Source organism: Sarcophilus harrisii, chromosome 1 (genome assembly GCF_902635505.1).
Source record: "Sarcophilus harrisii chromosome 1, mSarHar1.11, whole genome shotgun sequence".
Lineage (NCBI taxonomy): Eukaryota > Metazoa > Chordata > Mammalia > Dasyuromorphia > Dasyuridae > Sarcophilus > Sarcophilus harrisii.
Genome location: NC_045426.1, coordinates 460,041,722 through 460,069,350, shown reverse-complemented (window position 1 = coordinate 460,069,350; position 27,629 = coordinate 460,041,722). Strand labels below are relative to the sequence as shown.

Here is a 27,629-nt window from a genome sequence, read left to right as displayed (position 1 = left end):
AGAGTACTTACTTACCTAGGACTTGTCAATATCAAACCAAACCCCACAACTCCTCCTAGGCTGTGCAACTACATACTCAGCAGCTTCCAAAGCATCTACATAGTCAAAATGAAGCAGGAAGAAAACTCTGTGGAATTCTATTCCCCACAAACACTTCTTCCTCTCAGAGATCATCATTTAAGGGAAAGATGCTATAGAACTAGAAGAGATAGGGTAGCAGGTGACAGGGAATGTAATCTTTTCTGACAGATGTCAGTGGCAGAGCTGTCCTGAAGATAGCTAAGGTTTGAGGAAAAACAAAATATTGTGAGATTTAATAGCCTGTTGAAATAATGCCCTCCTGGAAGTCTAGTCCCCCAGTTATATTTGGCGTTGATTCAAACATGAAGCTAACCCAAGCACATTATTTGCCAAATGTGACTTTCTCCCAACTATAGGGTGATTCCAGGTGGCTCTCTCCTTCAAAAGCTCCACAAATCTGACTGCTTCATTTTCACACTCAGTGATTAAAGGTATTCAGCTTCTCTAATAATAAATCTACAACCTGAAAGGCTCTATCAGATATCAGTCCACTAAGGAAGGATTAGAAACCTTCCAACAATGCTTCTGATGCTATTGCATCCGTTTTTCTAGTTTCAGGTTTCTGTTACCTAGTTACCAAGAAACAATAAGAAAACAGAAAGTCTCCAGCTTTTATTTAGCATCAAGCTTGTTTGTTTGTTCCTACTAGGAGTCATTTTTAAAAGAGGGGTTTTTTTTGGGTATGTTGTTGTTGTTTTGTTTTCCTGTTTGGTAGTGGAGGTGGGGGAAGAAAAAACAGAATTTCCACCTTGATTGTAATGACGTTATTTCCATTCTCAACCCAAAGACACAGGTGTACAGACTATAAGGCTGATTGTGCCATCCTGTACACAATTATTACTGGAGTTTGAAATTCGGAAACTGTTTGCCCTTTGATTGGATGGAAATTGCAGCACAGTACCTAGGGAAAGAGAAAGAGTTCATTTAATTGAACAGTTCTTGAAGTAGAGGTCCCTACTGAGAGGTTAAAACTAATTTCATAATTATTTTAATATATTTTAATGTATAAAACAAAAAGTATTCCTAGATAGTAATAGGTATAAACAAAAGTTTTTTTAGGATGATCCTCAATAATTTTTAAGAATTTAGGAGACCAAAGACTAAAAAGTTTAATAATCTCTTATTATTCAAAGCAATGGGAAATTTATGGGCACATCTTCTAATATATCTCCCCATTTTACTTTTTGTTGTGTTCCCTCCCATAATATAAGAATGAAAAAGAGAAGAAAGACACAATTCCAGCAGACACAAAATTACAATCAACAATCCTCTTCAATAGCTATTAGTTGAATTCATCAGAATGGGAACAATATTAGAATATTCAATTAATCCTAAAAGAGGTATAATTCACTTCATGTATGAAGTTAAAGAGAGCTCCAATTGGAGCAGTAGAATCATTTTCACTTGGGGCAACTAGATGGTGAAATGGATAATGCACAAGGCCTGGAGTCAGGAAGATCTTAGTTCAAATGGGCTCAGATACTTAACCAGTTTACTAGTGTGTCCCTGGGAAAATCACTTAATCCTGTTTGCCTCAGTTTTCTCATCTGTAAAATGATATGGAAAAGAAAATGTCAAACCATTCCAGTATCTTTGCCAAGAAAATCCCAGATGGGGACACAAATATTCAGACACAACTGAACAAAAATAGCAAAATCATTTTTACTAACCCCCAAAGTGTTTGATGGTTTTCTCCATGTGATAGCATAATTTTCTATTTTTAGTTTGGTTGGTTTTTTTGTTTGTTTTTTGTTTTGTTTTGTTTAGGAATCAGTCTATTGTTTGAAATCTATTCTTTACTTTTATGGTTTGTAAGAGAACCCAAATTGTGAGCACCAAACTTTTTCTCATATAATTAATTCTATTGTCTTTCATCAACAAGAAATTGGATTTTATTGTGGTTGTTCATTCATGTCTATCTCTTTGTGACCCTATTTGGGGTTTTCTTAGCAAAGATACCAGAATGGTTTGTTCATTTCCTTCTCCAGCTTATTTTACAGATGAGGAAACTGAGACAAAAAGGATTAAGTGATTTGCCTAGACTCACAAAGCTAATAAGTGGCTGAGAACAAATTTAAACCCATGAGTTCCTGACTCCAGGCCCAATATTCTAAGCATTGCACCATTTAATTGCCCCAAGTTTGATATTTGTGAAGCAAGTTTCTTTAGGTACTCTGCCATTTTTCATTTTTGAATACTTAGGCATGAATTAAATTATAAATGAAATGACTGAAATAATCCTTGTTTAGCTGATCCAATTCATATTAACATTTTTTTTTTTCCCATTGCAGTTTGTACCCTCCTATAACTGCTTGGTCAGGGGATTTACCAAAGTAGACAAGCATGAAATGGAATTTCCATAGTACTTTAATAATGGCTAGAAAGCTCACAGTTCACTCACATTGGGGGAATGTTAGTATTCCTCTTCTTTTGCTCCCACTAATTGCCATCTTAATTCCTCATGCTGAAGTCAGATTAAATAAAATAATTTTCTGGTATATTTTCAAAACTATTTTGAAGGTCACTTGAGACCTGTACAATGGAGTAAGGGGCCCAAAAGTATATGGAATTCTTTTATCCCAAGATATCCTTTAAGCACACATTATAGATTTGCTCACAATTGTCTTTTTCCTTAACATTCAGTCTCTCTTTTTGTTCTAAACAGTTTGGAATATAGACATGCCATGCTCCCATTTTTGAGCTGTGTCCTACTCTTTATGTCCCCATTTGGGATTTTCTTGATAAAGATAGAGGAGTGGTTTGAACTTTTTCAATTTGTTTTATAGATATAGAAAATAAGACATACAAGATGAAATCACTTGCTCAGGATGATACAAATAATAAGTGTTTAAGACTAGATTTGAACTCAGAAAGATGAGTCTTCCTGATTTCAGATCAGACACTGCAACATACACATACATTTGTAAAATCATTCTATACATACTTCAATTTATAAATTCTTTTTCTGGATGTAGCTAGCATCTTTCTTCACATGCCATTTGGTATTAATTTGGGTAGTTATGTTTTGTTTTGTTTTCAGATGTAATTGGAGTTAAGTGACTTGGCTAAGGTCACACAGCTCATAAGTATCTGAGGCCACATTTGAACTCAGATCTTCCTGACTCCAAGCCACTGTGCAATCCAGCTGACCCAATTTGGGTGTTTTAATAGTCAAAATGTCTTATTCACTTAAAGTTGTTTTTAAAATAGTGCTGTTAAGATATACAATGTTCTCTTGGTTCTGTTCATTTTATTCTCCATTATTTTATGCAAATGTTTCCATGCTTTTCTAAGATCATTGAGCTCATCATTTCTTTAAAATATGTTAAATGTGGGGCAAACAATAGAAGCCACAAGAAATGTTCATTATTTCAGAGGAAAAGGAATCTGGATTTCTATCAGTCACCGATAATAGGAATATGATGTAGAAACATTGCAAGCTTGGGAATTTCAGAGTTTCAGATCCAAGTGTTGTTTTCAAAGGCCATAAATATATTGCATTCTGACTATCTATATCCACAAACAGACATGTTTATGAGAAAGCACGACAGCTAATCTGCATGCCTAAATTTGTCTAACAATTTCAATTCCATTTTTATTATCATTTTCTCACTTCTTGCCCTGAGCTAAAAGCATGAACTTTCTGTCTCTTTTGGATTTTTTTTTCTTTCAAAGAAGTAAGTAGCAGAGAAACAGAGAATGGTTGTCTTATATTTCCATTTTTTTAAATTTAAATTTAATTTTTGGGTATTTTTTGAGACTTTCTATCTCACCTAATCTGGAAATACAGTAACAGCCACTTATGAACTTGAATCCCATGACTGAGCTGCTCAAGAGCTCTGACCATTTTCTACTTGGGCCAGTTTGGCCTTCCTCAGGCAACCTGGTTCTGCACCTTATCCAGGGAATTCATCATACTGGTGATTTATTTAGTGGGATGCCCATTCATCTTAGACCACTTAAGCCACTTCTGGGCTTAAGTGAGCCACCGACCTCAGTCTTCCCAGAAGATGGTCTTCTATTAGCACATTCTGTTGTCTTATATTTTCTAAATCCATTGCCTTTTCTTAGCCATCTGCTAGGCCACTTGGTTTACAAATATAATGAAGGGCTGAAGTTGCTTTTGCAACCTGCATATCAATTGAATTGAAATCTGTCATCTGATTCAAATTTCAAGGAAACAAAATCTAGGATTTTCTAGAGTCTATTCTCTGGAAAATTTCACAATCAAGAACAATGTCAAATTCTGTGATTCCTACTTTGCACAGTGCATTGCTAGTGTTGAACATATTCTGCCTTATTTTATTTGCTAGCGAAGCTTTGAAAAGTGAGGTCTTCTCAAACTATAGCAAACCTGTGATTCTCTATATGACTGTGGGACCCTTTATTACTTCCAAGGTTCAACGTGCCATTTTGTACCATTGCTTGCTTAAAAACACAGCCCCAAACCTCCTACTAATGCGTCTTTATGACAGACCAAACAAAAGACAAGAGTTTTCACACAGCATTTAATTAAGGTGCAATAGGAAGATACAAAGAAAGGAAGAGTTTGGTATTAAACATTCCCTACATGAATACCATCTCTTATGCCTTAGGAGAGGAGTTATACACAAATTTACTTTTAGTCCCTCTGCCTTTTCAGCCATTGTGGGAGAAAGATGTTGTTAATTCTAACTCACAGTGCTAGCAGAGATGTTTATTGTCTGAACTCAACCCCCCCTTTTTGAGTTTCTTTTCTTCCTCAAACAGGCATTCTGGGAAGCTTGAATTAAAAGCATAAAACAATTTCTGCCTATATAATATGATATTTTATCATATTAAGAAATAAAAATAATATTTAATTTAAAAGAATTGCCCAGAATACTATATACGTGTCTATGTATATCACCTTTCCCCTATCTTTCCTGTTTTCTGTTTGCTTATATTTTTCTTTCTGCCTAAAATGCCATCCACTTCCTTTTGAATTCCTACCCATTCTTTATAAATTAATTTAAATAACATCTCCATGAACTATTCTATCTTTAAGGTGATTTGTCTTCCCTTGCACCTCACATAGTATTTTATGCATATCTTTCTGTTACACTTAGTATGTAAGACACAGTTTTCTAGGTAGCTATATCCACTCCCCAATCTCTACTAGATGCTAAGTTCTATGAATCCAGGGATCTGCCTTAACTAAATTTTTTACCTTTCTTAGTGTTTAGCATAGTGATGTACATATAAAAACCCTGAAGAATTGACCTATATTCAAGGGTAAAAGGTATTTGTGTGCCTTGCTCTTATGAGAATAAGGGACATATAATATTAACTTTATGTATAGTTCTCTATTCTACAGGTGATCCTCACTGCTGATGCAAGTGATTCTATAATTTGACTTTTGAACTAGGTTTTGGGTAGCAGGCTCAGAATTTGTTGTTGCTCCTTCCAATTCAGCCAAGTCAAGCAGCAACAAAACACATTGTTTTCAAGAACTTCTATTTTCAATTTAGAGGCTAATTGCTAACTGAAGCTTCATCTTCCATAGGAGACTGACCTGAAGGAATAAAAGAAATCAGTAGAAACGATCAGAGAGGAACAGGAAAGCATCTCATTTCTAGGGTTCCTAGCCTATAACCCAGGGGTCATACTGCTTCCCACATTTAACACATTCTGATCTGTCTTGCAGTTATTTATGTCAAGGTCTTATCTTCCAATTTGTATTTTAAGCTCTTGGATGGGTGAGATAAAGTCTTATTCATAATTTCCTAATACATAATGCAATTAACAGCAAATAATGGGTCCTTTTTGAATTGAATCATGTGGGAGACCATGCCTTGTAATTCTTGCAGCAAACTCTCAGATTTAGAGCCACTGTTTCCTCCAAATTGGCAATCCTTCATCTTTCCTTACCTCTTTTCTAGACTGTTCTCCCTTTTTAAAAATAGTACATTATTTTTTCCAACTACATATAAAGATGGTTTTCAACATTCATTTTTGTAAAACTTTGTTTTTAAAATTTTTCTTCCCCCCTCCCTTACTTCCCTCCTTCCCAAGATAGCAAGCAATATGATATAGGTTCAATATGTGCAATCCTGGCTGTTCTCCTCCCTTACATAAATGCCTGGAATCTCCCAGACTCAAAATTTCTAGCTTCCAAATTAATTGGTACTTACTTTACTGTGGTATCAGAAATGGAAAATGAATCTAATAAATGGAAGTGAGACCCCAATTTCTCTTATACAACGCCTTGTTCTTTTCCATAGCACAAACCAATCCCTCTTATGTGGAACTAGATCAGGCTGACCCACAACAAATTGAATAGGGATAAGAGGCTGGCAGAAACCAGACATCATGACAGGACATCTCGGGCATAATTGATGATCTCCTTCTCTCTCCAGCTCTGTCATCAATGCCTGTTTTCCCAGACTTGAGAAGTGGTATGATGAATAGAGTGCTGGACTTGTAATTAAGATCTGAATTTGAATCCTACCTCAGTCACATTATCTGTGGGATTCATCATGACAATTATTCTCTTTCAAACTTTATTTTCTCATCTGCAAAATCAGGCTAATAAGAACACTGACCTTAAAAAGATTATTGCAAGAATCAAATAAGAAATATGTAAAGTGCTTTGTGAACCTTAAAGCACATAATAAATATTAGCTGTTATCATTATTTCCAATCAAAGTGAAAAATTCTTGATAGCAGGAAGCCCCAGGTCTTATATTTCATTGTACCTCTCATGGCAATCAATACATAATGCTGACCAGAGTCACTATTCAAATAATTATTAATTGATGTGTTCTATCACAGATTTTGTGGTTTTTTTTATCCAAAGAGTTCACTCATAACTTTTTTATTTAGTAATGAAAACTGTGATTCCTGAAATATTGGATTTCTTGAAGAACCAAGGGCTGACCACTTCTATTTTAATAAGTTGGAATGGTTGCATCTATGCCTGCATGGGGTGTGCTTTTTGAGCCCCCCAAATTGAGACCTTGTAAAATCCCCTGGGTTGCAGCCAGAGGGATTATCATATATGAATAATATTTTCCAGGGGATGTCATATTTGAAAATAAGTTAAAACAAAAGTAGACTGATGAATGGGGAGGAGTGATGGTACTTGAGATCTAGAAAGATGTGCAGCATTTCAACAGTGTTTGGTTGCTTAGGTAGGTTTGCTTGTTGCCATGGTTACTGATTCCTTTGAAGTTGTTTCCTTACCTGAAAAAGACACTGTGCCACTTCAGTAAAAATCAAGGGATTGTTCTTGCTCTGTGTTTTGCCGCTACAAATGCTAGTTGCCAAATGACATCTAGAGTTGGGATTTAATTTCAGATTAAAATCTTAAATTTATTCAGTATTGAACAAACTAAAAATGGAGTAGTGTTGTGGTGTATCAAAAATACTTTAAACCAAGAATCAGGAGATCCCATCTCTGTACCATATTCTCTTTATTCCCATGGAAAAAAATAGCTCCTCTGAGCCTTAGTTTCCCATCTACCAAATAAAACAATTGTACTTAGATGATTTTTATGGTTTAAAAATCTATTACTTTGTGATAGAGACTCCATTTTCATATCTGTCTTCAGATTATCCCTTCCAGAATACTAAAATCACTTTGAAGTCTGTGGTCCTGGAAAAGAAGGAAAGCATTTCACCCTTTTAATTAAAAAATATATTTTAAATTACATTTACAATGTTCTCCTGATTCTGCTCACTTCATTTTGTATCAGCTAATGTAAGTGTTTCCAGGTTTTTCTGAAATCATCCTACTTGTCATTCCCCATGCCCCCCCAAAATAGTATTCTATCATAATCACATGGCACAAGTTGTTCAGTCATTCCTCAATTGATGGGTATCCCCATAATTTCCAATTCTTTGCCACCACAAAAAGAGTTGCTATACATATTTTTGTACATATGGGTCTTTTTCTTTTTTAAAAAAAAAATCTCTTTGGCATGCAGACCTACCCTCTTAATTTTTGTATGCAAGCATTATTATATGATTTCTTGTAGAAATAGTTACAAACAGTTCTTTGTTTCTGCTCTGATTTTAGGAACTCCTTCACTGACATTCTCCGGGCTATTCTGTTGTCATTGGAAGTTCTTATTGAGGACCCGGAACTTCAGATAAATGGTTTCATTTTAATTATTGACTGGAGCAATTTCTCCTTCAAACAAGCCTCCAAACTCACACCTTCAATCCTCAAACTGGCCATTGAAGGATTACAGGTATGTGGATGCACATTTATCTGAACATGCAAATGCATATCTAATAACTGGGAGAGGGGACTTAATAATAATCTGAATAATATTTCTCATCAAGAGGAGGGAAAAGGGGAATAAAATTTACCTGTACATATTCCTGCCCCAATTTTTACCCAGCCTGAACCTCAGATATTTGTTTGTATTTTATCATTTTTATTTTTATTTAAACTTTATTCTTACCATAGTCATATATTACTTGCTAAAACAAATACAAATAGTGATCAGAGATTTGCACTTAATTCATTTAGGTTCATATAGATTAAAGCCATGCACATCTGATAAAGTATGGGGGTAGGGGAAGTCTGCTTATATATGTGGAATGTACTTGGAAAAAGAGCAAAATGAATGATCAGAGCAGTAGATAAAACTAGGAGCTATTTTAGGGGGTTAAAAGTACTTGTCAAGGAGGTTTTTCTGCAGGATCTTGTATCCCATGAACTTGGGCTTCCTTAAATTTCCAATGGGGAAAGTGCATCCTTCATGAATACTGATTTTAGATTATGGTTTTGATGTTTAGGAGATGGTTTGTGTACATTTAAAGGAAATGGATCAAATAATATCTAACTATTGCAGAAAGAAATTCTACAATGGGGGAAAGGGGCTAGTTGAATCAGAGGATTTCTCAGATCCCTTCAAACACTGTCATTTCAACACTTTTATGATTGGAGAGGGGTGTAGTGGAGAGAATTTGGGGCTTGAAGTTTAAAAGACTTGAAATCTTGCTTCAAACTCTTACCTAGTAAGTTTTGTGCCAGTGGGCAGTCATAGCTTCTGCTAGTCTCAGTTTCCTCATTTGTAAAATAGGGATGATAATAATAGAACCTACCTCACAAAATTATTGTGAGAATTATATGAATATATATATGTAAGGTCCTTTACAAAATTTAAAATACTATATACAAATGTAATAGTAAACTATTACAAAGTTTTATATACATATTAAATATTCAGAATTAAAATAATTTTCTTTCATAACAATCTAGTTTTGCTAAAGGCTAAAATCACTTCCAGATTTGTAGGCTCATACATAGATGCTGAGCCAGAAGTCACCTCACACATCATCTAGTCAATTTGTAAGTGAGGAAATTGGAACCAGAGAGACTGAGTGATGTGGTTAAAAACATAATAGGTGGCATGTGGCAGAGTTGGGAATGAACCCACGTCCTCTGGTACCAGCTCTATCTCTTTGTTATATGAGCTCTAATTGTGACATTTGTGTCCATTTCACAAACATGGCCTAAATGAGTGAATGTAGTACACAGCCAGGAAAAGCTAAAAACTCCCCAGGAGGTTCTGGAGAGTGTGAGTGTGTGTGTGTGTGTGTGTGTGTGTGTGTGATCACTTCTACAGCCTAAAGACCAAGCAAGTAACCATGTCCTTTAATAATATTAGCCCCTAAAGGGTTCTATGAAGTCTGTTCGTCTTGTATAATAGCTCAGGCAGTTACTAAAGAGTGAAAAAAAATTAACAGTTGCTCTACATAATTTTTCTTGATTTTCAAGATTCAATGTTGGAAAAATGGTGATATTATCAATAGTGATCAAATGATTTTAAAAATTATACTTTCCAAAGAATAAGTTCATGCTGGGTCTCATCTTTAAAAAATCTGATCTAAAACAGGAAGAAAGATGCATGTGGGGAAAAATTTACTATGTAACTCTAAATATTCAAGATTGTTCTCTTCTTGGTTTTTTGCTCTTGGTTTCAAATGTTTCCCTCTCCCCAAATCTCTTCCCTCGATTATATTTTTGAACAGATAACTTCACCTTTTCTTAAAATCGTCATGAAAGAGAGTTTTAAATTAAGCCTGAGGGTGAATTACTATCCTAGTAGTCTGACCTTCCTGTTTAAAATACTTGACATCTTTGGAATCAGACTTTTAAATCCTAGGGGTTTTGCCTCAGCCTTTAATCCTTCATAAATGGATACCATATAGTATTCTTACTATCTATGGCCTCAAATTAGGAATCAACAGATGCTCTAAAAGATTATAGGATGGCATTAAGGAGGAAGGGTTTACACTGGTTCATCCAAAATAAATTTTCAGGAAACAATGAAATAGTCTCATAAAAAATATGCCCATGGGTAGCCAAATGACTGATTTCAGAGTATGCAGAGAGTTTTCCAGAGAACCAACGCCTGCCAATAACTAAGCCTACCTAGGTCTCTTATTTCCTTCCTTCATGCTTTCTAAACCTCTGACATTTTTGTTACTCTCATTGCATTTTGTTTTTCACCCTCTTCCATTTGTAGTAAATAATACTGAACCTCAAGACCTTAGTGCTCTCCCCAGCAGTGTCACTCCTTGTCTAGAATTGTACAAATTACTTTATCTTTCTGGGTCTCAGTCTCCTTATCAATAAAATGGAGATAATAACTGTTGCATCACATAATAGGCTTCTTGTAAGAATCAGAAGAGTTAATGTCATATGAGATCATTCTATTTAAGGACATGGTTGAAGAACATGCTACATTTAGATAGGGATAGGCAAGACTAAGGGAATTTGATAAATGTATTAAAATAATTGAAAGACTATCACTGGAAAAGAAATTAGATCATCTGCTTGTCCACAGAAGACAGAACTAGAAACAATGTAGATGGAAACTGGGGGGATGAGAGAGTTGTAGGAGTCATTTTTTCTTGATTGAAGGAAAACTTTCTAACAATGTGAATGATCTATAAGTTGAATAGGCCATCTTGCTTGGCAGGAGATTCCTGAGGTCATCAAGTGGAGTGTGGGTGGGTCTTTGTTGGGTACAGTGTAGAAGAGATAGTTGCTCAAATATATGCTGGACTTCATGGCTTTTGAGTACCTTCTGACTCTAGGTTTCTGTGAGTCTATGTTCATGGAGAATAGAAGTACTTTAAAAGCTATAAATCAGAATATAAATTCAATATAGTATCATTGATACCTGGAAAAATTAAAGAACATAAAACAGTGCACTTCAATTTAATATTATCATATTAAATATGACAGTTCACAAGGATACAGTTTTAGGTGGAGGATAGACCACAAGCGATCATTTAGTCTATTGATATATATATATATATATATATATATATATAAAACATAGTTGAGTCCATTATTCATATTTTACATGTGAGGAAATTGAGGCCCCAACATGTTAAGTGATTTGCCCCAAGGTCACATGAGTTATAAATAGAAGAACCAAAGTTTCAACTAATCTAAAATGGCCTGTTGGATTAACTGTGAATTTCAGTTATCCCAGTCTCTAAAATGAACTGGATATTACCTAATTACCTAATTGAACTTTGGTGTCATCTTCCATAATATTCAGTATTTAGCTATAGTACCTATTTTAAGCCTTTACCTCCCAACCTTCCTTTATATTTGTTACTAACATAATCAGAATTCTTGCCTCCATAATATTCTTAGCTCTTGGCTTCCAAGATGCATTGTAAAGGAATTGGATTAATTCATGATTAGTTCGTGAAAGGCTGTACATTTTTCTTATAATAATATCTGTCTTTGCAATAATTGTAATGTCATTAACATTTTTCTTATTATCAGGAGCAAATTCCTTGGAAATACTGTGTCTTGAACTGCACAGTGCTTTTAAACAGGGATTTAAAGAGACATCTCTTAATGGCACAAAGACAAGTTAAATCCATATGCCCTACTTGGGAATTAAAGGCCATGTACTATCCATAATCCATTCTTCAAAACCTATTAGCCTCTGTGAATATCAAGAGCAATGCAAACTAAGTAGATGGTACAGTAAATAACGGATGTGATATTCATGAGGAAACAAATCCAAAGCATTTCCTTCCTTTCTATCTTGCTGTGTGATATTAGGTGGCTCCAATAACATCCTTATGGTTTAATATCCCAGATTGGAATATGTGTGAATGATTTTGTTTGCCAAATGCTTTCCCCAAAGAGGAGTCACTGAGGATAAGTAAGATCTCTCTGCTAAGGGTTCTGAACCCCTTGGCACAAAGCCTCCAAGAAATGAGAAAATAATTATCATGAATCTCCTCATTCAGCTTCCCTCTGCAAAATTGCTTATTTCTTGTGTACCTAGAGGTCCCATTAACCTGAAAGTACAGGTGATAATAATTAATGTTCAGGGGATGAAAACTGGGATAATGACCCTTAGAGAGAAATTTCTATTTAGTTCTCCTAGTTTCTGTCCTTTAAAAGATGATGAATAGGCTAATGATAATTGTCCTAGAATAAATGACATGTGCTTTATTCTATGCAAAATAAGTTGTAGCAATTATTCTTTAATTACAAAGAATCATTCTTTTAGGAAGTATCCAGTAGCAATATCTAACTTCATAACCATTTGCATTAATATGTTAGTGAGATGTATTATGGGACATTCTGTTAAATTGTCCCAATTGCACAGATATTTTGGGAACTTCATTTCAAAGAATCTTTGTTAAAATAAGGATTTTGCAAATGCCTAAAAACTATTTTATTTAAATCTTGGGGGTAACTTTTAATTATATTCAATTTTGTCTATGGGAACACTTGCATGGCATACATTTTGAATTAATTGATCTGTAATCAAATTTAAAGTAATATCTATAACATTTTATTTATAAAAGTTGCACTGCTTCAATTCATTGACAAATGAACCAGTGGCTAATTTGAGCTCTCAAGGCCTATAATATGTAAAATTTATTCCTGGTAAATATCATAGACCAAACATCGCTATCAGTATATAACATCTATCCAAGCAGGATGCGTAAATGAGCTTTATATGCTAAAATGTTTACTTTAAATGATCTATTGCTATGTGTCTTATTGGCCATTTTAAATTATCTGATTCTTTTAGGTATATTGCCATTTATGAAGTATTTTAATAGGTATGGCAATGCCTTTTTCTTTACATTTAATGCACACATCGGTTCTATTTACCCATAAAATGGCTTCTAATTTTTTGATCATGCACCCCACTAACAAATTTTTGAGCCCTTTCCAATATGTGAAGATTTACTTATTTATAAATTATATACAAGTGCTAATACATTCATACTTATGTATATCATAAAATGTACATGAAATAGTGATTTTAAAAAATGAAAAAGTATTTGAGCTTAGAGTTGCTAGGGAACTATTGGATTGTCGAATAGGGAAGTTACATGATCAGACTTAAAATTTGGGAAAAAACAAAACAAAACACTGACTCTACCCTGTGTGGAGAATGAATTACAACAAGAGAATTTAGGGGAGAAGTTTGGGATTATTAGAAGCATTCTGTGGTTTTTGAAAGGAAATTCAGCTCACTTTCCTCACCCTCCTGCTCAACTCTGTGCCCAACTATAAATTTTCAATGTCAGTGACGTGCACACTGATGCATAAACTCCTTAGCTTTTTTTATCCAACCGTGTATAGTAATCTAGACAATAATTATTTCTGTGCATTTGATTTTTCCTGTGGAATTAGTTATACTAACTTCTTGAAAATAATTACAGATTTCTTTTAGGTGTTTGGAGCCTGCAATCAGCACACTCTCAACTTCAAATAATAGCACTGACAGACCCCATCATCTAAAAAAATCTCTTTTTCTCCTGGATTCTTTTTTTTTAATTTCATTTTATTTTATGTTGTAACTTTATTTAGACACTGGTTAAGGACCCAAAGGAAATGCCGTCCAGGAGAATATTTTTGTTTGTTTTTAAAGAAAGGAATTCTTTGTTGTGTTGTTTAGCTTTCTTTTCAAAAGGTATAAATAAGTACATGCAGTCATTGTAAGCAAATCTTAAGTAGAATATTTAGTAAAGTTCAAAAACAAATAAAAAAAAACACCTTATCTCGTTCAAACTTCTTTGTGTTCTCAGTTTTATCCTGAACAACTTATTCCATCTTTGGGGCTAAATAGCAACTCAACAATTGGCAAAAATAGTTTTCCCACCTCACTAGGTTATTCCATTCCTAAAAATCAAGTATTTATAGCAAATATCTCCATTCCCTATGTACTTAGTATGATAACATGATCTTTCTTTTCTTTATCCGTTCATTGCTGAGATTATTCTTCTTGCCCCCTTGATTCTTAAGTAGATCTCTTTGCCAAGCAAATATCTCATTTTATGCCTAACCTGAAACTTTTGATCAAGAAATCATCACACAAACTTTAACTCTTTTCTTATATCTTTCAAGGAATCTCATGCAATTTTGACATATATACAAAAAACATCTTGTTGGAGAAATTTTAAGTCAGTGTTTTGTTCTCCTGAATCAAATACTATTTTAACAAACACAATTTAGTATAGTAAGATCTTGTGTTCTGTGTATTTCTCAGTCAATTGTTTGATGATTAAAATTGTCAATGGAATATTGCCAATGGAAGTTTGCCTGTTCCCTTCAACATGTCCTTCAAAGTTGCTCAAATGAAGGATGGGGATGGAAAAGGAGTGTGGATAAATAGTAACTGGTGATCTTTTTTGTTAACAAAATGGTCCAATTTTTTTTCCACTCCTCTTATATCTTATCCTCCTTCCTACATCTTGTGAATCAGTGCTTTAATACCTCAACAACTGTATTGTCATCAACATAAATCTTCTTTTAGTCTAATTCAACATTTTTTCTTTTCTTTATTTCTGCTCCTCAAGGTCTGTTATTTATAGATTTTGTCCATCTTTCCCTTGTTATTCTCTTTCTTCTGGTTTCATTTTTAAATACCCTCAGGATGTTTTAGCTTCCCTCTGTTTCTTCTTGCTTTTTTATGAAGCAATACTGTGCATTATCTTCCTCTGTCTTTCTCTGTACTATTTCATAAACAGATTCATATTCTAAATAGCTGTTACCCTTGGCTACTGTATTTCTCTACTTAGGAAGTAGGTCAAGTGTTGGTTGCCCAATGTGGTTTATAGATTCCTTTGGTCTTGTGATTATTTTCTCCATTACCATTTTTATGCATCAAGAATTTACTTAGGTAAGACTAAAGTTGTTTTCGACATATTTTTCTCGTTTTTATTTTTCTAACTTCATGTTGATTTTATTATTGTTCTAACAAATGGGTGGTCTGATTAAATATAGGAAGCTAATTCAGAAATTATATCCACATAAATAACGAGTCATTTGCTGACTTAAAACATAATAAATTTCTTTTTTTTTTTTTTTTTGGTAATGTTTGGTTTTTACCATCGTTAGTGCCTTCAAACTCTTTTCTCTAAAAAAGAACCCATGATGTAGAGGGATGAGGCTTTAATTGAGTTTACAAGTCTTTGATTTCTCATTCTATAATCCTTATTCAAATTCTTGAAAATTTTTTAATTGAAGTCACATGGTATAAAAGTGTAGGTTAATTTTAATCTGGGTATTCCTGAGTTCTTATAGAATTTCTCCGTGACTAGATCCTCTGCAACAAATGTAGGTATGTTGTCTTTAATTATTTTCCTGTCATCTTTTAGCAAGTATCAGGAGTCTTTTAACATGTGACAGCCAAATGTCCCATGAAATTATGTAATTATATTTCTTATTACCTTTGAATGCATGAGAAAACCAACTTCTCTAGCTCCTTTCTTTGCCTCTGAGGAGATTAACCTCAGCAAGTGTGTGTGAACCAGCAAGTCTTCCATTGAGTTATTTTATCTTCAGTTTGTTGTTGTAGTGGTTGTTGTTTATAGAGAGATTGTCAAAATTGATAGGATTCAGTAATACATCCACTATCTGATCCTTGGTCTGGTAATCTTACATTTAAAGTTCCAAAAGCTGTTAATGTGAATTATCTAAAACTTATCTTTCCTCTTTTCTTTCACCATCAGTGCAAAAGCTGATAAGAGCTATGTAAAACTTGAAGACAATTTTGTATTTTTCTTTGTTTCATAGGCTGCTATAGCCAAAAAATTCATTACCATGGAACCATTCCTCTTAGGATAATACACTCTACATACATATAGTAAAAATACATAGTAAAACTTGCTCTTGGAAAGTAAACTCATCCAATTACTTGGACTATATGTCAACTTTTTCATTTACCAGAGCTTAAGCTCCTTTGGTATATCCTTTAAAAACTCATCACATTTATACCATGATGAAGCATCAGAGCAGGACTTTTTGTCCCAAAGTTCTGAATTAATTACCTCCCAAATTCTATTACCTTAACCTTATATTTTTACACATCTTTCTCATGTTCTTCATGGAGTCAGTATTACCTGTGTTTAAATCCTGTCCCAAATATTTATTAATTGTGTAACCCTGAGCATATTCGAGTCTTAACCTCTTTCAGTCTCAATTTCTTCATCTTTAAAATGGATACATTAGAAAAATTTGTTTTTTAGGATTGTTCTGAGGATTATACACACACACATGCATACAAACAAAATGTGTGTTGAATTATTTTGTGGACTTTATAGATAAACATAATCTAGATACATAGGTAGTAGTAACAAAAGAAGTATTATTTCAATATCTACTAGATAACTTGGCATATAATTCTACTTCTTTTCTCATTAAAGGTTCATTGATGAAGGTAAATTGAATTAGATTCATGATCTTTGGGAAGTTAAGTAGAGCATATACTAACATTTCTGTTACAGTTCTGTTGTGGTGAAACAAGTATCAGAAAAACACATACACACATGTGTATGTAAGTGTATAAACATATTACATATATTTAGGAATGTTAACATTTTTGTACATATATTATATAACTATTAGATGCACACATGCACATATATGCATGTATATATATGTACTTTGTAAATGTAATGCATTCTACCTCTTAAAGTCATATGGATCTAAAATGCAGTCTGCTGGAGTAAGTTCAAATAAGATCAGTATTCAAACAAGCCAATTGTTAAATTTTCAATGTGAGCATTTATATTTTGGAAATTGGCAAATTTTGTGAATCAGGATGTGATTTATTGTTTTGCTGATTTCTAGATTAAAGAAACTGATGGATAAAATATTTATAATACAGATTAAGCTTTAAAAAAGTGTTGTTCATACTCCATCCTGCTCCATGAACTGATTGTTGAATATTTGCCAGTACACTCCTGATTACATATGATTAAATAATATACAAAATTATGTACATTGCTATTTAACTATATTTCCTAGATGAGTTGAATGAAATGAAATTTGTTGTAAAAGGAAAAATGAGGCTGTGAGACTGAAATAGTGGAAAGGGGAAATGAGGTTCATGAGTATCATGTTGAAATTTTATTAGTTAAGTAGTGAAATCCCAGAAGCCATAATCCCTGGGCTCATTAAGGATTTAGAAGAAATTATAAGTAGTATTTTCCATTCATTGAATAGGCTTTAATTGCAATTGTTTTAGAGGGAAAATTAAAATACAAAGTTTTAAAATGGATTTTAAAAGTCTTGAACAAAAAGCTTAATTATCTGGGAGAAATAGACTGCAAGAGTAATAATTAATGTCAACTAGGGCAATCTCCAGTGCAGTTTCTCAAGATTCTGGACCTATGCTGTTTAATATTTTTATCAATTACTTGGATAAAGGTATATTTTTCTGATTTGTCCACAAAGCAAAGCTTGGGAGAGAACCAGCATGCTGAACAACAGAACTGGCATTGAGATGAGAGACTAAGATTGCTTTTGCCAGTGGTATTCAAATAGTAACGGGGTTGTTGTTTGTCCTTTGTATTTAAAGAGAACCAAAATAACATCATGATTTTAGGGGAAATATCAGTGTGTCCAGCTGGGGCTGATCATACCAATACCAGCTAAGGTGGCTCTACCACAGGTTAGGCACAAATAATCCATATGACCATTTGGGAGGAAGGTATCTCTAAATTTGCACATCTCAAGTTTATGGTGACTAGGTATCATTAAACCAAATGTCAGGACTTTTTTTATTCTTGTTGTTTGTTTATTTTTAGTATCTTTTTTATGGAATTAAAGCTTGGTGATATTCAGCTAAATTTCTTTTTCTAGTCATCATACATTATGGAAGTATTTTGTTTCAGATTATCAAATGATATTTTATTCCTGCTATTTTTCCCTGCTAGATGGTAAAGCACCTTGACAATGGGGGCTATGTCTTTGAACCACAGTACATAACTAGTGCTTGGCATAGAATATATAGTTAACTGGTTATTAAGTGAGTAATTAAAATTTCTTTAAACCCAACCATATGATTTTACATTTCCCTGATTAAATTTTGTCTTGTTCATCTTCTATTCCATCAAAGAGTTTTTGGTCACTGATTCTGTCATCCAGAATATTTGTGGTCCCTCTTAGTCTTCTATCTCAAAATGTAATCAATACATTCATTATATCTTCATTCAAACAATTTTTCATACTATTCCACTGAAATGGATCAAGGACAAAGACCAGAGAATTCCGGTAGAGGCTTTCTTTCAAATTGACATTAATTTACTAAGGAACTCTATTTGGATCTGGTCATTCAATCAACTTGAAACTCCCTAACTGCACTGACTAATTCCCACAAAGATAATAGCATATGAAATTTCCAAAGTATATCCAGTATATACTCAGAGTATATCCAGATATACTCTTTCTATGGCATTTTCCTGATCCACTCATCTGTCAGAAAAGAAAATGAGGATAATCTGATGAACATTTTCAAAATAACCTAGATCTGTTCTTACTGACCTTCTCCTTCTTTCCCTTTATGTTTATAAACTATCCCTTTAATAACATGTTCTACAATTTTACAAGTAATAGAGAATAAGTTCACTGGACTAAGAATCTAAAGATTCACCTTCTTCACCCTTTTGGAATCTGTACATTTAACCTCATCCACACTACTCCTAGCACTTCTCCCAATTGTCATGCTTCCTCAGAGATTAGATCCATGATTTTTTTTAAACAACTGACTCAAATATTTGACCCAATTGAATTGCTAGTTCAATGATCATGTTTCCAAGTTCTTTCAGAACCCTGAATTGAAATGTGTGTGATATGTGTATGTGATTGATATTCTAAAGGAATGTCTTAATGAATTGATAAAATGAATATTTCACAAATTACTGACCATAGATTCATAGCTGGCAGAGACTTTAGAGAATAGTGATTCTAACCCTATTATTTTACAGATGAGGAAACTGAGGCTCAGAACAATTAAGCCATTTCCCCAGAGTAGCATAATTACTTAGTAGTTAAAGCAGGATTCAGACACAAGTTAGATTTCACATCCAACACTTCAATCACCATACTTCCCAGTTCCCTCAACTTCTTAACTATTTTTTGTTTTCTCCTTCCTCATCTAAAGATATTGACCTTTGGCAGAGGAAATAATATGAATAGAAACCAAGTAATTCTGCCTTCTCATCTTTGCTCTTTTCACCTTTTTGTCCCCACCAAATAGTGGAATTTTTCTGTTATCTTACTTCCCCTAACAATACACCAAAAAATCCTCCCCGACACAAACATCTTCAGCATTTATAATATGTCTCAACTCATATTGGGCTTTCCTAACAAGAGAGATTTAAAGTTCTCAGGAATTTTGTTCATGTTGAGAGGCAGTTGAGGGATAAGATTAGACATAAGGTAGGAATCTCATTATAAAAGGCACTTAATGCCAGTCCATGTTTTGTCTCAAACTCATGTAATTGGAACAGTGTTGACAAAAAATATGGAAATGGGATGCTATTCCTCAGAAAGGTCCCTGCTCACTAGCAGTGATTCCTATTGAAAAATTGCTTCCCCTTTTAGAACACTTCACCTTTGCAACAATTCCCCATCTGGATTCATGCACCAGTGCACATACCCTTCTGAAATCTTCATTCAAGAAATTTTCTCCATTGAACTTCACCAGCTATGTATAAATGTTTCATAGTACACTAATTCTCCATTACATTATAGATGACATATTAACCTCATTTTCATACCACATCTTCCTATGGTCACCACCCCTACCTCTTTAACCACCACTGATGACATGGAGAAGCCATTTAATTTTATATTCTCCAAAGAGCTGAGCTGATGAAAAAAGCAAAACACTAAGGCTTTATCTTTTCCTATTCCTGCAGTGTCTATTATCACAGAGATAGTACTCAAAATATATTTTAAAATTGAATAGAGCCTGCATCAGGTAGTAAATGTTTCAAAGGGAGGTTTGTCTTTTTTGGACTTCATTTTCCTCATCTGAAAGAGAAGAGGGTCATATTAGATGAGCTCTAAGGTCTCTAACTCTTCCAACTTATTTTATGCTTCTTCTAGTTGGTTCATTAAAGAAAAACATCCCTTTTGTATATATTAAAACAAATGAACAAAAAATCCTAAATATTTTGATTCCCAGTACCCACCTAGGAATTTATAGGGATGTTCATTTTTAAGTAAAGAGTTTTATTTTTGTAACATCATTTTTAAATGAATAATTTAATATCTAATTCAATTCAACTTAATTCAAATGTTTGGACTAGAATGGGAATAGGGTCAGTAAGGAATGTTACAGAAAGTTTTAAAAACAACTCTTGTGATGTGACAGAAAACAGGATATCCCCCAGATGTCACTCAAGAAAGCTCTTGGAACTTTGAGCAAAGATAAGAGACTATCTTGTTATAAATTAAAGACAGATAAATGAACCTTGTATTCCCAGGAAGGGTTCAGACCAGTGGGATGCCTAATGGGGATTCCGATTATAAGATAAAAGAGAGATAGAGAGAGCATTAACAGCACCATAGGAAAGAGAGGTGTTTGCTATTTGAAGCTCAGAACTTAGCAGGTCTATCAGCTCTGTGCATGTCAGCAGAGTGCTTTGAAGCCAAGCCCTCTGTTAATAGCCCACTGCCCATAAACATGAAAAACATGCCTTTTGTAGAATTATATGAAGAAATCAAGCTTGGTTCCAGGCATGGGATTCAATTTCCTTTCTATTTAGAGTTGGCTGGCATTAGAGAGAATAAAAGAATATGAAGGTGTACTTTGGCAATGGAAAACGGATTAAGTTTTTAAAAGAGATTGTCCTTGAATCCTTTCAAGCCCAGGATTCTCACCAATAACCATATCTGTCAGGTACTGTGAGCCACATGCAATGTGAAATGACCTGAGTTGTTAATGGTCTTCTACTTAAAGAGGTAGTGTGGCGCTATGATAAAGAAACATTGGATTTGAAGTTCAGGAACATGTGGACAAATCACATTTTCTATTTATCTTTGTGTGACTATGAACAAGTTTCTGTAACTCTCTATACTCGAGTTTCTCCTCACCTGTAAAATGAGAATTGGGCCAAGTGATCATTTAAGTATTTTCTCACTGTAAATTCTATGATTGTTCCTTGAGAAAGTAGGACTCTTTTGGTGAAATACATGGAATTTCTATACATATAAAAGTACATAGTTGAACAAAGTTATTTTCTTCTATGACAGCTTCTAAAATGACATTTCATAGAATTTTAGTCAAAATATCTTTAGATTAGCACAGAATTCATCTTTCATCTGGATACTGGCAAAACATCCTCCCACCAAAGGGATTTCTTCCTTCTTCAGGTCACTTAAAACCAATCCAGGTATTAGGAACCCGGGAAGATCAAGGATTTTGGATGCCCTTTGACCTTCCTTTATCTCCTCATTCCTTTCTCCTCTCCTGGATTTTTACTGCACCTATCTCCTTATCCCACTGTGAGAAATCAAAGACTTCCTATCTAGTTGTGTGATCAGATTGTATGATCTGCCTTCTCTTCCCAATGATAATGGATGGGGGAAAAAAAAAAAAAACAATCGGTTAGTTTCAATTCTTCTGCCCCATAAAGAAGATATAAAGGCTCATGCACTTGGATGAATAGGGAGTCACCAACTGCAATCTTTCCACTAAAATTAAGGGCCAAATTCTTCCATAATGAAATTTTGGGGGATGTTGCTAACTGCCAGAATTCAGTAATCTCTAGGACTAATCCCCTGGATTGCTGCAACAACAAAACAAAGTACCAAAGTGGTTTTAATCTTTGCCTGAAGACAGCACAGGAAACAAACATATCCCTTAGTACTTACGAAAACATAAATGAGAAAGTTTAAATTTTTTCTATTATGAAATAACTGGAACTGAAATAGAATTTAATGAATTTGTAGCATAATATGACATAGAATTGTTTTTGACTCTGAAATAATTCTTAGAGATTGCAGCTTTCTAAATAACTAAGGAGTTCTTGATATGAATAGGATACAACAGATTGATATGATTCTAAGAAATCATGTTACACAGTCTCTTCTTCCCTATAAGCTAAAGCCATCACATTGCCTAAGAATCAGCAAATAAAGCATGACCAAATCTATCAAGTTATTTTATAAGGTAATAAAAGTATAGTTTTTGATATGTAAATGGAGAAAGAAAGGGGAGGTGGAGGGACAGATGAATAAAGTTGCACCTAACTAACTTCTCTCTCTTTTCCCTGACCAAGGATACCAAATTAGGATAGATTTAATTAGTAAGAACAAGTTTAGTAGAAAACAATGAGAAAAGGTGAGATTTGGAAGATATGTGGTCAAAATTCAGAGGTTCTTGATTTCCAACTTAGAGATTTTGGCTATATCCATACATTAGTTTAAAAAAATTAGATATATTCAAAATGTTCTTATATTGATATAACTTCTTAAGGTGATAAAATAATAACTGACATTTAGGTAGCACTTTATAGACACTATGTCATTTGAGTCTCACAACAACTTTATGAGATGGATACCACAGCACTATTGTTCCAATTTTACAAATAAGAAAACTGAGTTTATAAAGGTTATTTGACTTCCCTGAAATTAATATTAATGTATTTGCAATAAGTTCTTTCTAATGACACGTCAATCATTCTTTTCATACTGCCTAAAATACAGTGTTATAAAAAGTAAATGAGATTTTACAGCAGGTAGTCAAATGAATGAGACAACATTTCAGGTCCTTTCCAACTCTCTAACTCTATAATGTGTATTAAAGTGTTTTATAATTGGTAATCATTATATAAGTATAAGCTGTAATTGAGGCTTAAATGGTTCCTGATCTCACTGACTTGGATGTTCCTGCCAATGATATAGATTATAATCCATTCATACCTGATCATCCCATGTGACTTTTCTATCCCATAATTTCACAAAAAATCCACCAACATACTAAATAAATGCCTGATTTGCTTTATCCTGACATTACAAGGATATTAGTGTACCCTCTCTATCCTATTCCTCACTCTTGCTACATGACTATTCTATTTTCCCCCTGCTATTTGAGGACTAGGTCTTAACTCAAGTCTATTGTCTGATAGGTGTCATATTGAAATGAAATGAAATATTTGTATCTCAGTAGTTAACAATAAGCATTTATTAAATAAGCAATTAAATATGCAAATAAGTCAATAAACATTTATTTAAAAATTTACTATATATCATGCACTATGCTAATTATTAGGGATGCAAAGAAAGGAATCTAGAGCCTTTAGGCCCTAAAGCCCATTGAGTTTTGAGCATGGTTTCAATATCCTGTAAGGAAAAAAAAGTATTCTTGCACACCATATAGGGACTCTCATGGGCATTTCTCTTATTCCACATAAAATTCCTTGATTACATCTTTTACTCTCATTCTTCCTTAAAGGATCTCATTGGCAATTCATATGTTTCATCCTAGTCATATCTACCCTGAACTTCTTCATTATTTTCTATGTAATACTAATTTTCAATTCTTCAGACTTTTATGTTCAATGTTTTGCAGTCATATAACAACATTGGTAGAAGCTATTTTTAATATGATTCCTTAAATGACTGGTCCTTATTGCTTGAAGAAACAGGACAGGTTACATTAACACTCTATATAGAAACACATTCCCCATAACAAATAGAATGAGTTTGTGGTCATCTATATGGATGATTATGCATAAATTTCTATGACCATCTGTGCACCTAGATTTACCAAACTTCTTTCATTGTTTCTGTTCCACATTGTAAATAGAAGCTCAGTATTCCCCCAACCATTTAATTCTATAATCAAATAATAATTTCTAATTTTCCTTTCATTAAAAACGTGAATAAAACAATTCAGACTTCTTGAAAAGGTAGCAATTTTTAAATAGTATTTTATTTTTCCAAATATATGTAAAGATAGTTTTCAGCATGTACCTTTGCAAAAACTTGTGTTCCAATTTTTCCTCTCTTTCTTCCATTCTCCTTCCTCCCCTAGATAGCAGACAATCCAATACAGGTTAAACATGTAAAATAATTCTAAATATATTTCCATATTCATCATGCTGTGCAAAAAAATATCAGATCAAGACAGGAGGAAAAAGCACAAGAAGAAAAAAACAAACCATAACAAAAGGTAAAAGTACTATGCTTTGATCCACATTCACTCTTTATAGTTCTCTCTCTGAATGCAGCTTGTACTTTCCATCATATATTCACTGGAATTGAAGAGCAGTAATTTAAAAAACATAGTCTACTGTTGCATCATTTTGCTTATAAACATAGGATTAGGAACCAAATTCATCCAGCCTTCTCATTTTACAGATAAAAAACTGAAGTCCAGTGAGATTAAATCATTTGCTCAGATCCAAGAGACTAAATGTCAGAGATGGAATTTATATGTACCCGGATGATTTGACTCTGGAATGCTTCCTCTCTCCCTGTTCTAACCTAGGAAAAAGTAGGAATAAGTAACATGAGCTCAAACCCTGTTACTTGTTCTTATTTGGTTATTTCAGTCACATCTGAGTTTTCATAACTCCACTGATGGTTTCTTTAGATATTGGAGTGGTTTGTCATATCCATCTCTAGTTCATTTTACAGAGGAGGAAACTGAGTCAAACACTGCTAAATGACTTACCTGGGATCACAGGTCTAGTACATGTATAAGCCCAAATTTGAACCCTGGATGATTGCCATTCTATCACTTAGCTATCTAGCTTTCTGTGTTAACCAAATCAAAAAGCCAAAAATCACCATACTGCAAACATTTTTGCAACGAAGTTTTTGTAACAAACTATTCTATACCAATTGTGCTTTTTTGACCAGGCTACAGTAGAAATGAGGTTACACAGAAAGCTTTTCTGGTTCTGATCCTCTGAGAGTCACTCTTTATAATGAAAATATCTAATTATATGTTCTCTCTATATGAGGTAAAAGGAGGTGAGTGAAAGGTTAGAATATTTTTTGACTCTGACATCAAGCAGTAATTTTAAGCAAAGATTTGAATAAAGACATAGATAGCAAAAACATTGTTGAATGATAGAAGTGGTATAACAACAGTGGTAGGATGCTTTTTAAAAAAAAAGATAAAATTTGATAGACATAAATCTATAGTCCTTCATTTTTGTTAAAAAGATAGAAAGATGAAGACAAGAGAGAAGGGAGGGAGGAAGGAAGGAAGGAAGGAAGGGAGGAAGGAAGAAAGGAAGGAAGTGAGGCAGGGAGAGAGGGAGGGAGGGAGAAAAGGAGGAAGAAAGAAAGGAAGAAAGGAAATTTAAAACAAATATATCTGATAAGAGGTGTCTAAATAGCAGTAATTCACAGAGATGGGGATTTCATCTATGTACTACAAACTTAGTGGCTATAAAGTGAATGTCACCTTAAGCTGCTTTCAGAGAAGCCATAAAAAGTCTCTAGAACAAAAGAAGCAGAGTTTTGCTGTCCTCTGTCGTAATGCAACCATATCTGGAATGCTGTGTTCAGTTTTGGGTGCCACATCTCAAAAAAACTTGAAAAATTGAAATTGAAATGAGTTTAAATGAAGGCCTCCAGAATATTGAGGGAATTCCACATCATGCCAGACAATTAACAGGCATGCTTAAGCATGAATTCTCCCTGGTGTTCATCTGGGAAACTATAGTAGAGATCTTGAGTAAATACTCCCCCCTCCACACACACACACACACACATCCCAAAGGAAGGCACAGATAGCAACATATACAGCAAAATTCACAAATGCAGATTCCAAGTTCCACAAAGACCTGAAGGAGGTCTGTGCATATACATGCAGCATTTATAGGGAACTTTGTATATTTACAGGATTTCTCCAAAGACACAAAAAGAGAATCCTTGTGGGAATGAAATGAGCAAGGTTCAAATACCTCATTGAAGATAGCCCAGCTTTATTCAGACTTGGGCAAAAACCCATAGCATGCATTACATCCAAGGTCCCAGAGTGTAAAAATAATAAAACAGGGAACATCTCTGACTTGTTCCTAAGATAGCATAATCACACGAGCCAAATAAGTAGAGAGGGAGATTGTATAAAACAGAGACAAGTATTTTTTTTTGTTATTTATTAGAAAAAATATGGGAGGATTTTCCTTACTCCAAAAGGATTCAAATATAAGCCCATTCTGAAATTTTCATGGACAAAATACAAAAGTTGTCCTATATCTGATATTTTGTTAGCTTTAATTTTTGCATGGGAACTAATGGTCTTTAAATGAAACAAGGTATAGTCTGATGTATTTATTGTCCTCACTTTATAGATGAGAAAAATGGGAATCCGAAAGATTAAGTAATTCTCATTCATTCATAACTCTACTGATCATTATGATGTAGACTCAAACTCAAATCACTAATCTAGAAAAGCTGCTGTCATAACCCAAATTCTGACTTTGGGAAATATGATACAATGAAATTATTATTAAGAGAGGATTCCAAAGCGAATTCAATTCATTTTATCAGGGGCCATTACCAAAATCATGCAGGGACTTCATAATTCTATTGATCATTTGAAGGAATTGGGGATTTTAACTTCAAGAAAGGAAAATTTAAGGGAACATGATAGTTATCTTCAAGTATTTGAAAGGTTGGTTGAAACCAATTTGAAGTATCTAGAAATGCAATGGGCTGTTGGAGTTCTTCTAGAGGATGGGTAGTATAAGAGATGTTGGAGTTGGGATTCTTGTTCAATTTAAGCTGGAATACCTTCCAGCTCTGAGAGTCTGTGGTTCTATCACTTCAGTTAATCAAGAATTTCTCCTACTTCCTTACCTAAGACATTCTTCCCTACATACAAGTGGGCATGTGTTTACCATGTGTTAAATTGACACATTAACCTACTAGAAAAGGACCACCTAATATCCAAAGTTGTCTAACAGAGCAATCTAAACCACAAAAGATTCAATAGTTTAGAAAGTAAAGAAATACATTTGGACATTTATGTACCTCTTTCTTCAACTGTTCAAATCCCTTTTTTAATAATTTGCTCATAGAGGTTAGATATCAGTTCTATTTTATTTTTTACTGCCTAAAAGCATACTACCCATACCAAAATGCGGTTTCACTACAAAGTAGAAAAGTCTGCCTTGGAACTCTTTCAAGGAAACCCACCAGGAAAAAAGACCCAGACCCTCAGGACTGGCTTCTGGCAAATGACAAGCATATTATCTTAGGAAAATTATAGTTAATGCTTGAACATTCTGTAACCATCAAACAGATTGTTAAATTTTTG

General features: G+C 33.9%; 1 protein-coding gene across 1 annotated transcript in view; it reads left to right on the top strand.

Annotated features, from left to right (window-relative positions):
• The window catches only part of CLVS1 (clavesin 1), a 200,032-nt gene that overhangs the window by 77,936 nt on the left and 94,467 nt on the right, over positions 1-27,629 (top strand). The window contains exon 3 of the mRNA XM_031946360.1: positions 8,120-8,294. Coding sequence (XP_031802220.1) covers positions 8,120-8,294 — 175 coding nt within the window. The remainder of the gene's footprint in view (positions 1-8,119; positions 8,295-27,629) is intronic.